General features: G+C 37.9%; 1 protein-coding gene across 3 annotated transcripts in view; it reads right to left on the bottom strand.

Moving 5' to 3' along the window:
- CENPF (centromere protein F) overlaps positions 1-12,075 on the bottom strand; it is a 43,880-nt gene that overhangs the window by 18,835 nt on the left and 12,970 nt on the right. For all 3 annotated transcript variants that reach the window (XM_037405292.1, XM_037405291.1, XM_037405293.1), the window contains 4 exons: positions 10,311-10,436; positions 6,209-6,337; positions 4,505-4,627; positions 686-821 (listed from right to left, as the gene is read on the bottom strand). In XM_037405292.1, the coding sequence (XP_037261189.1) occupies positions 686-821; positions 4,505-4,627; positions 6,209-6,337; positions 10,311-10,436 (514 nt within the window). The remainder of the gene's footprint in view (positions 1-685; positions 822-4,504; positions 4,628-6,208; positions 6,338-10,310; positions 10,437-12,075) is intronic.

Genomic DNA, 12,075 nt, shown 5'->3' with positions numbered 1-12,075 from the left:
AGGGGGAAAAGCATTACATTCCACTAGCCGGCTGGTCAAGGCTGCTACTTTTCTGTATGATCAAATACAGAATCATCAGTTGAAAGGCAATGAAAAGTTTGGTCATCATTTTAAGGTGAACAGAATCAAATTCAAAAGCTTCATTTTGAAATCTTACATGAAGTTTGATGGATGCACAGAAACAAGGGGGATGCAGAGAGACAAGGGGGAATCTATCCTCTTTTTTTAGTCAGATCCAGCAGAACTACAAGGATTATTTCAACTCAATTCCTGAAAAACTGTGTTCTCAATTAGAAACAAACACTGAAAGTAAGACTCAACTGTGGTTACATAACATTTTCCTACCTTTTTTTTTTTTCTTTTTTTTAAACTTTGTGAAACACATGAAAATACAAACCAGAAGTTTTCTGGTTTAAATAATTTTTTAAAAAGTTTAAAAATACTGCTACAAAATTCAGTTTGCTGATAAGTTCAGTAGAGTTTGATTAATTTTAAAATTGTGTATCTTCAGGAACTGTATATGGCCATAGATAAAAATTAATTTCCATTTAGGACAAACTCAATGTTGGATAAAAGCACAGTGGAAGCCTTTTTACTTAATTCACAATGAAACTTACAAGATTGCAGGAAACTTACATCACTAAACATGCAACAGGAGGTCCGCAAATTTAAATACATAACTTACTTTTCACCTCTTCTGCAAAATTCTGGCTCTGCTTTAAAGACTGCTTGATCGTATTTAGTTCTTCCTCAAGTTGGTGGAACTCTTTGCATTTTTTTTCAAGTTGACAGTCAAGAAGATTTTTCTCCCGTTTCACTTCCTAAAAAAAAACCAAGTAAGACCATATTTCATATGAATTGCCAAGAAGATGAAATAATTCATTTTACTTAAATCAAAAGAAAGATATTCCATTAGGTTCTATTAAGTCTTTGGGCAGCTATGGCCGGGGTCCTAAGCACCGCTTGGGAACATAATCTGAACTGTTCTTAACTAGCTGACAGCATCTGAGAGATGCTGCCAGTTAACCTCGTTAGCGTGCCCCTTGTTTGCATAGAGCAAACAGCTCCACACAACCTGCCCCAAACAGATCGAGACAGGACAGAACATACCCTACAAAAGTCTGAGCTGGTGAAGTCAGGCTACTTTCCCAAAGCAACAAAGGAAACAAATCCCTGCAATGCCATCAAAAATAACAAGAAATGTATAGATCAGATTTCACCTATCATCTCATGCAGAGACAAGTTCTTGTTACACTGATCATCATCATCATGGCAATACTGGTCAATTTCATTTACAAGTGCTTACTGTTTCAGATGGTTGTTTTGCCATTAGAAGTATTTTCTTCCAAATACACTGAATTAAAAAAAACAAACACACAAACACAAACCAAAACACAAACAAAACTATGTAACTATGTTGCACACAGGAAGCTAAAATAAAAGTTCTTTTAAGGAAACTAATCCTTTTTTTCCAAACTCTTGTGATGCTGGACAACAGATGGCATGGAACTGGCATGGCCCAATTGGAAACAGGCCATCAATTATTCATCCATTTACTACTAGCAGATGGGCTGCAATTCACAAAAGCCAAGCTCAAGAAATGGAAAGGTCTGGATGAAAAAAATTAAAAGCTTGCTGGCATAGCAGGCTTGTTTTTGCAACAACATAAATAAATCACCCTCAGAACATGATTAAAATTGTCACTGTCACTAACAGTTACTTTCCCTTCTACTCCATAGCCTTCCCAACCCACTGTTTAAAAAAAGAAAAAAATCCGATCACATAAGTTCAATGAAGAAAGTTTTCTAGTAATCTTAACAATAATTTTTCAAAGGACAAGTGTCCAAACTTCTTGCATTCAAAGTACCATATGCAGACAAAATACACAAACTAAACAAGCCTGTTCATGAGAAGATCTAGGGTGATCTACAGGAAAAAAACCAAACAAGTTGAAGGCATTCAAATGGCTGAAAGGTCCAATTATTTTGATATGGTGCAAACGTTCCCATTAAGTACCACTCAGCAAAACCCAGGAATCCATAATTTAATGGACTACGTATCTGAGATTGGAAAGTGTAAATGACTGGTTAAAGCTATAAACCAAAGAATCCATTTGGTTTCCATTTAGCTATCAGTTCGACTTGCACACTGTATTACTCAAGTTAGCCGCTCAGCAAGTGTCCCTTGAAAAAACAAAAACCAAGCTAAAGCAAACTTCAGGACCTATACACAGGTAGTACTTTTTATTCTGGAGAAACCCTTATAGGGCAGGCTTATGAGCAGTTTAGGGACTGACTGACCAGTTCTTCCAAGAATAGTTGTGGGCTTGCATGCATCATCAAAATGTAGACCATACGCTAAGATGCCAGAACTGCTAAGCTATTGAGATATCACCATTGCAAAGCTCAGTAGTCCTTAGACGAAGCGTATCCTGTATGTCTTACTTTATAATAAGACTAGTGTTCCAAATGTGTAAGGACTAAAAACAGCAGTGGATTAACCAGTGGAAAACAACTATATTCTCCACTGGGTAGCTGTACCATTAGTGTAAGACCACAACAATTTCTCTTTAATAAAGGAAAAGAAATGCCAATCTCACTCTTTGTTTTCTTTCGCTATTAAAAAAAAAAATAATCTACTGTCAACAAAGCCTCCAAGACTTTGAAACAATTTGATGCAGTATTTTGCATTATATTTATCAATGACAGCGAGGAAGACAGGCCATACCCCAAGTTCTGCTAACATATACCACACTCCTCATGTGCGAATCTCAAGACAGAGAACTGTAGTGTTACTGATTTTTTCAGATATTACAATCTCCCCCAGATTAAGCTTCTTTATAAATTGGTCATGTTCTAATACAATATGACTGTCACCAGCTGTTCAGTTGTCTGACCAAGGCAAACAAATATGAAGAATATAATCTGCCTACAGTTACAGCCTAGTAAAATGCATACAACACTGGTAGATAAAACAAAGCACACCCAAGAATTCGCAGAAAAAAAGTGTTTCTACATATTAGATGTTCTCTGACAATGGGATCTCAAGAAACTGTATAAAATCTAACCTTAATCCATAATTTCAAAGCCAGAAGAGGCACCAGCACACAAGATCTGATTAAAACAATTTTAATTTTGTCTAAAAATATGAATGATTACATTAAAAATGCACAGTAGGTTGATGGAGGCTTTCCTCCTCTGGGATACATTGGAAGAACAAGTTATCTGGATTAGCTTACCACTGGAAGGCACCAGTTACAGTTAGTTACTAAATAGGTTTCAAGGACCACTATCTGGCATCAAGGCCAAGTGGCATAGAACAGCCCATATCTGTACCACTAGTCTTCCGTCTTCCAAAACAGGTGGCTCTAACCAAACTGCTTGCTGGGAATGGTCCCAGGCTCATATGAACTCCCAAACTGTGTCTGGGAATAGTATTGAGGAGTGCTAGTCAGCTGGGCCAAAGCCACGTAAAGTGCTGTTCTAACAATTAACAGTATAAACAGTCACATTCCAACAGCTGGGAATGTTCCCAGACATTGTAATCTACCAGCATGAATGCACCTAAAGTTTCACAATATATTAAAAGCTGTACCATCCTTTGTGCTGATCTGAACAAAGAACACTATTTCAATTTAAATTTATTCATAGAATTTTGACTGGAAAATTTTTGATAAAAATAATGCCACATTATTTTTATGTCTTCTCATTACAACAGGCAACAAGCAAAACAAGTGTTTAAATAAAAGTGACATGGATTACGGAGGTATTGAGCTCCTTTTTTACTTCTGTTTCTCCAAATAAAGGATAAAATTTGCATTGAGAGCTCTCTAGTAGCACAGTGGAAACAATTTTCAAGTGTAGCCACTAAAATTGCCACCGAAGCAAAATGAAAAAATAACTGAAAAGACAAAGGAGATATTACAGTGAAAAGTTTTCTGCATGTGTGAATATGAGCTAGTATGGCAGCATCCAAAGACTTCTCTGAATTTATCTTCATGTGGGAGAAGTTTTTACAGCAATGTATATATGTTGGACTGTGTTTCTTCAAAGAAAAATGCATTTTTTTTAAGAGGATACAGCATTGTACAAAATCATTGATTTTGGCACTGTGCATCAAAGCAGTAGTCAGTGATTCTAGAATTTACTTTTAAAATCAGACAAGCATTGATACATTTTTATTTCAGGACCAAAAGCAAGAATCTCTTGAAACAAAAAACTATCTTTGATAAAAGATAAATCCAGCATGAACTAGAACCCTATCAGCAGCATTACAGCAGTGAACCCTAACTGCACAAACAATTCCACGAATTGCATTAACCTACGTGACATTACTGAAGACCTCATTTTGTTACAACTAAGATACAGCATTAAGATAATTCATAAGTGTTCAACAATTGCTTATGGGAAAATCCACTATTTGAGCAAGTGCTCGACAGTACTAGTGTTTACACATTGCCAATTTATGCTATCAATTCTGTCAACTACTCCTCTGCATTTGATACCTCAAAGCTTCTTGTCAAATCAGTTTCCTTCGCCCGAGCCACTAATACAGCCTGCTCCGCTTCACGCAGCTTCTGGGTGAGATCACTGGTATCACGTTCCAAGCGTTGTTTCACTGCCATTACCTGTAAGAAGGTTGAAAATCAATGCTGTATTCATAGGCATACATAACTTTTTTTTTTTAAACTCCCATTCTTGAACTCCAACTTTCTACTACAAAATAAAACTACATTATTTTATCCCACCATAAACCTAAGGTTTCTTGACTGTGGTTTAGAAAATAGCTGCTTATTGCCTTTCCACTCCTTTGTCTCTAGCCAGAAAGATGGTATGTCTCTAAAATACATGTATTTTTAGACTGTCTGAAATTGGATTAATACACCCAAATCACAGTTACATCACCACAATGGTACCTGTATGATACAAATAAGATTGGGAATGGAATAGCCTTTTTGCTAAGATATGAGAATCAGAAAGTTAGGATCATAACTGCGCTTACTGCTCCATTGACACAGATTTTATAGAAACTGAACAGGTTTTAGCTCTTTCAAATTAGTCATATTGCTCCAGATTAAAAAAGAAGAAAATGCCATTATCAGGTCAAAAAAGAGGGGGGAAGAAGTCTATTCTAGGTCATTAGCTAATAAATTAGCTTTCTTTGAGAAAGAACTGAAAGACACCTGTTTTTCTCTCTATGAAATCAATTTATTCAGTAAGCATATACAAAAAAAGAAATCCCCACTGAAAACTTTTCATTGAATATATTCCCATGGCTATGCTTCTACACTAAAACAAGCCTGCAAGAAGCTGTTTTATCAGAAATGCTGTTTCAGTGCAGCCTGCCTGGTAATGGGGTTTCTCAATTTAACTTTGAAAAACTTTGGCCCTTTTTAAAAATCCAGTTAGCTCTGCTGCTTTGTAGCTGCTCAGCAGAGTTTTTTGAGGCTTTTAAATATTCCCCTTTCCTGGTCACCCATTCTTCAGGCTTGTGCTGCTCTCTAACCTTAAAACTGTGATTTTGTGACAACAGATGTGTTCTATTAGCTAGTTGCTGCCAAAGCTGTGGAAGTCCTCCTTCATACTGATGTTCCTCACTACACAAGCCCTGACACTCATCTGATTCTGTGGAGAACCAGTTCAGGGACTTAAACTGATAGCAAACACTTGTGCCCGTGTACATATATGCTAATTTACATACAATTTTTTCTTTGCTCTTTTAGCTCCTGTATCAGCTCTCTGCAAGGTCACATAAGGGGCAGCACTGCTAAAAAAAGAGGGACCACGACTGCATGGCCTGGGTGTATGAAATGGCGTTGCTGTTCCGAAGAGCAACTAGCCATAGATCAGTTAGTTTAGCTCTATCATGAAGCTGCACCTCTGCACATTTTCTATATAAGGTGTCTCTTGTGATCAGCCTTAGCTGCTCCGGTCTCAGAAAGATTTATTTCAGCTGCACTATTCTGCATTTACATCTCCTTCCGTGTGGGAAGTGGACTAGCCCAAATTTCTAAAAGCCTTACATTCAAATACATAGTATTTCAGTGAAAAAGGGTAAATACAGAACAGCTAATACAAACTATACAAAACATTAAGAAAATCCCCCCACATTAATTGCTTTTTGCTTTATGTATAATTAAATTAAGGCACTACTTCTGAGACGAATAAATACCAGCTCTAGTAGAAGTTTTTAATATAAAAAAGCCTACTTTGTCAAGTTCTGCCTGCAGAGCATTGAAGTCACTTTTGGCTTGCTGTAGTTCCTGATTCAGTTTGTTTCTTATCTGGTTGCACTGCTGATCCAGTGTTTGTAAGGAACGTTGCTGACAAGAGAGTTCCTAGAAAACAGTAGCAAAGAAATAAACAGATAACTGCAGCAAGTGTCTGTTTTTGGTTACTAGAATGATAACCGATTTTCATTAGCAGATACTGCCTGCTCAGAGACACTTGTCTTACACAGTGAACAACAGTTTAAAAACAATTTTGATGCATGCTGCAAATGTCGCAGCAGCAAGAATGGCCCTAACCCAATTTCTGTCATCTGCTTAAAAACTCCATTACAGCAACATTCCCATCACAGAAAGAGGGGAAAAAAATTAATCTAAAACTAGTGAAAGTAATGGTATTAAAATTCTTCATCTTCAAGATAAGTTTCATATAAGAATTACATTGCAAGTGGACAAATTAATCTCTGCTGTTATTTACTGACCGTACTAGTATTTACTTACTATTCTGTAGGGCTGATTTTTTTTCTAGGAAAATTAAAAAAGGACTGAGCAATAAGATAATCTTACAAGGGCAGTCATGAAACTGCACAAACAGTGTTCCCTAAACAAATGTCCTGAAATGTGCAGAGGAACATTATAGTTCATGTGCACCTTACAACATGCCAAGTAGGCATCCATTAGAATAAAGAGCTGTACTTATCATTTCTCACGAGGCCTGTTCCTATGCTTTTGGACCTTATAGTTCTGATTCTACCCAGATTTCAGAGGTTTATTAGGATGTAAAACAGCAGGAGGTGTGAGGGTAATAAAAAGCAATGAAGGAAAAAAACCAAGATACTTTTCAGCAATAATTACTATGCAAAAGTTAATTTGCTAGGAGAGCATATTACAAGATACTTGTGAAGGGGAAAAGGCAATAAAGCTCTTGAGCTTCTCTTACTAGTTTTAGAGTATAAGTGTAGTTACTTCACAAAGTCAAGCTGCTTCACTAAAAAACACAATACTATACTGTCATGAGGCAAACAAAATAGAAGAAAGAAAAAAACCAAACAAACCACACACAAAAAAACAGCAGAACAGAAATGAACGGAATGTTCACAGTGAAGGAACTAGGGCTGACATTTTCTGCAATGTGTCTCTGGCTTTCAGGTGCATGAACCTCCTGCACACAAGTCAGTGTATTTTAGGCAGTCATATCTGTGAAATGATGCCAGCACCCCTCGCATTCTGCTCCAAAGCAAAAACAGCAAAAAAGGCCCAAGCACTTCCTACACCAGTAAGATATCTAGTAAACAAACAGCTCTTGTTTATCAGGGAAAGTACGGATGAGTGTGAAACTGTCATAAACAGAAAGCCCAGAAAGATAAATGTTAGTATATGTGTGCGTGTGTGTATATATATATATGAAAAAATAAAATCTTGCATTTTGCTGCCTAGAACCCAATATAGATAAGTCTGCAACTGCATTCCCACCCAAGGTGTTGACAGAAGCACTATCCAATTTAGAAAGGAAAGATGTGACACCAGCTGGGTGTCACAGTAGCTAGCTCTAGTAACTATTGTGGAGTAAAGTGTCTATTAGCTCCAAAGAGCTATTCTGCAAGCCTCTGGTCAGGAGCATTTCCTAAGCTCATGCAAGGAGGCTCTTTGGACCCTAGTGCACTCCTTATTAATGAAACAACGACTTCAATATTTTTATGTCCCAAAGCATTCCAGTAAGTATTGCTAAAGCTGACTGAAAAGACGTTTCTAAGCCCTATGTGTTACAGTATAAGAGAGAAACTGCAGAAAACCTTCCTTTCTTTAGATGAATGCTCAAAACAAACAAAAATAGTGCCTCTTCTAGTTTTAGACATCAAAAAATTAGTTATGCATATCTAACCAAAAAGCGAAGGCTCCTTTCACTGCCAGCACGCAAACACACAGCTCCAGAGTAAAGACCCACATCTAGGGCATCTGGAATAACCTGCCTTCTGAAGGTGCTTCTGTCTCTGCAGACTAGAGGCCTAAGTAACAAGCTAACACTGACACCCAAATTTCAGATGTCTGGAGTGAAGTGATATGAATCTCACCTTTTTAAGTTGAAGCTTGAATGGAAGCATTTAAATAAAATTTGACAGAGAACATTGGCAACTATGCCCTGATGCAAGTGCAACTCTGAAAATAACCTGTGTTACCATCTCAGAACAAGGCCTGGAGCTTCTCAGGCCTTTCTGAAAGTCCATGAAATGCATTCCTGGATCTCACCTGCCTTCTAGAAACAGAAATGTAATAAGGAACACACCAGCAAGGTTTTACAGGATGCAGTTCAGTAGGACCAGCACCACTATCTAGGTTTCACAAAGGGAAGAAACCCTCCCTGAGGAAATAGCACAGATCGGAATTTCCACAATATTACACAAATTTGGATGCAAGACTGTGTAAAACAGACCCTTTAAATTGGACTTGACAGCCAAACATTATAAATAAATTAACATTAAACAAACTTCATAAAAGCCAGTAACAGATCACAAACGCTACAGAAAAGAGTTCTTCATGGTTAATGGCCTTGCTGAATAGCCTAGAATGACAGTATGTGGATTTATGTATTAGTCTGATGAAAGCCTTTTTCTTTCTAACTAAAAATAAGTTCTCCTTCACAGGAGTAGTTCCTGTGCATGGCACCTAAACTGCCTGAAATCCAAGCTCTCAGATATTGACACAAGCTGTAGCAACAAACAACCCACGTGGAGGATAACGTGCTGCTTCTCTGAAAGAAGATCTCAGAAATACCATATTCTTAAATGATCCCACTGAATAGAGAGTGCCAGTGCCCAAGGGGCATGGTCAGGCATAGCAGAGTCAGCATGGACTGAGTTCATAAAGAGAAATCATGACAGAAAGTTCATGGGCCTTCAACCCATCTTTTGATGAATACAATGACTGCTATATTTGAAGCTTTCAACAGTGGTTTTTTTTCACGCTACTACTATTCAAATACAAAGATCAGTTGTTCTCATTTTCCACTTCCAGACAAGGTTCAGTATCTTTTTGAGATCCTGGGTTAGCAGCTAGACTAACAGACTTTTTCACTCAAGAGCATGGTAGCAGCGCTGTTCATCGGCCACTTCAGCAGAATTCCTTTGCCAATTACATTATCTTTCTGGTTATACCTTGGAAGTAACGTTTCAGGTGAAACATTTGACACAACAGCAGTCTTCTTCAGGGCAATGCCCTTACCCAATCACCAAAGTAAATTTAAAATGCCCATCTGAAATGGCAATATCTCTTCCAAACATATGTATGGGATTCCCTAACACTGATTAAGTTACTAAGCTTAAAAAAAAAAATACAAAAACCTTAGACATTATCCAAATCAGATTTAATGCTAAACATAACTTCAGAAAAGTTCCTGGGATACTGCTACACTTCATCTCCACAAGAGCTGGCACAAGGGAAAGAAAAGATACTTATGCTAAACCCACATTTTACCATGTTCTGAGCATGAACCAGAGTTAGAATAACAGGGATACAATCCTAAAGAAATTATTTTCTTGTGTGCGAGATGCATGAAAAATTAACTCTGGTTCCACAGAAATAACTGAGTCAGTTATTAAGTCTGAAATCACATATACATAATTCTGTGACCAACAAAGCCTAGTTTCTCAAAGATCTGTATCTCAGTTGGGTGTCTCACACACGTTCTTTATTGTCTAGTGAATACTGACATAATTCTGCATTTCCAGCAGCCTCTTCCCTCTATTGCAGGGGTCCTCAAACTTTTTAAACAGGGGGCCAGCACGCGGACGAAGTGGCAGGCAGTCATCTGCAGCTGCTTGGTTTCCCCCCCAGCCCCCCGTGGGGGGGGGCGGGGGGGGTCTGTAAATACTGGGGGCCAGATTGAGGACCCTGGGGGGCCTATCCGGCCCGCAGGCCGTAGTTTGAGGACCCCTGCTCTATTGGGATATATGGTTTCAGATTTTCTGTTAACTTTGCAACTTTTAGCTTTCTATCAAATGTAATTGCAATTAATTGAAAAGCATATACAGAAAATAAGCCATGTGATTTCATCTCCTCAGGAAGTCAAAAGTTCTTCTCGCCTTACCTGCTGGTATTCCTTCTCCTTTGCCTTTATCTTCTGTTCTAAAGACTGACGAGCACTCTCAGCGTTTTGTCTTTGGCAATTCAGTTCTTCCAACAATCTTTTCACCTTTTGCTCCATTGCTTGGACCTACAGTAATTTAGTTATCAATCACAAGTGTTAAAAATGCAAGTGATGTTTTATTTAAATGTATATGCATTCATATAAGAAGACTAATTTCACCTACTACAAATGCTCTAGCAGTCATATAATCTACAGCATAACTCGAGCTGGTACCATATAAGTTCTTAGCAACCCAAAGTACTAACTCATACTTGCATATGTTAGTGAGCATACATATATATAGACAGAATTTATATACATAGTTAGGTGTGTATATATATACATGTATATGCATATACACACACAAAATAATAAAACTTCAGAAAAATCAATGGTTTTGACAGTCTACAGAAATGCACTGCATCTGACAAAAATAGATTATATTTTTCGGTACCTCAGGTTGCTATGAATTAAGAATGACCACTAACTGCTAAATAACGACACATCTGGACTGCAAATGACTGGATATTCCACTGAATTTCAGAGTGATTCAGCATATTTACTTGTATAGGAAGAGAGAGACAACTATCTTAGCCTACTTCAACAACAGAAGAGTGTTTTTCACAATTTAAAATGTAATTAAAAACAAAAAGTGTCAAGAAACTAAGAAACAGGTAGTACTATTGGGATGTCTGGTTATTAGGCACAGACTGCAGGGATTGTGAGCTCCTGCAAGATCACATGGAAACCTGCCTGCAGAAGGGTTGCAAACCTCACAAGATGTGAAAATACTTGATAACACAGAGGAGGTCCTGTGGTCGAGGTCTGTGAGTAATAGCAGTGACACTGAAGTACACAAGGGGCGTGCCAAACTTAAGTTCAGGCTATGAGGCAGGAAACCAAAATCCAGAATCTCAGTGTAGTTCTACATCCAAAGCCTGGGCAGCAGGCAGAGATTCAATTTCAGTGTGAGAAAGAAGAAACAGAACAGAAAGGAACAACCTTCAGATGGCGAGAAGGAACCTTCTGGAGAAGGTGCTGCACTGCACCTTAAGAACAGACTGCACCTCAATTCAAATTGGGACAGTCAGTCCTACTCCTCCTCATCCCTCCCCAGGCACGTTCCCGGCTATATAACCTTGCTCCTTCCCTTGTGCTGGATTTAACGACCCTTTAATTCCTTAGTAAAACAATTCAGCTCTCTTAAACCCATAGAAAATTCATAAGGCAAAATTAAATATGCAATACCCTAATCATTTAGGAGGTTGAATCAAGTCATTTGGAGAATCAAATAAAAAGAAAGACTTTTTCAGAGCAACTGAGCGGTTAGGTTGGGTCAGCTGTCTTCCCACAAATTCACTCTGGTGACAGTGCCTTTATGTAGTCAATGGACTGTGTCAAGAATATGATTTTACCTTTCTCACAGCCAAGACTTCCCCCTAAACCAGTTAGCACAGAGCTAGCAATGCAAAAAATGTCACTGTCTCTCTTAACAAGCAGAACAATTAACCCTCAACATGCAAAGGGTTTTTGTTTTTTGTTTTTTGGGGTTTTTTTAAGGACAGATACAGAGTTGTGGGAAGCAGCAGTTTTCCAACATACTTCAGTAGTATGTAGAAACTCGCTGACAAAGATGGATAACAGTTATTAAATCCCGAAAAGATACAGACAGAAATGTCTTTTTTCCTATCCTTTAGATGAAATCATAGTAGAAAAAAGTAAAAAG

This window comes from Falco rusticolus, chromosome 12, assembly GCF_015220075.1.
Source record: "Falco rusticolus isolate bFalRus1 chromosome 12, bFalRus1.pri, whole genome shotgun sequence".
NCBI lineage: Eukaryota > Metazoa > Chordata > Aves > Falconiformes > Falconidae > Falco > Falco rusticolus.
The sequence above is the reverse complement of the archived record's forward strand: the minus strand, read 5'-3'. Positions and strand labels throughout refer to the sequence as shown.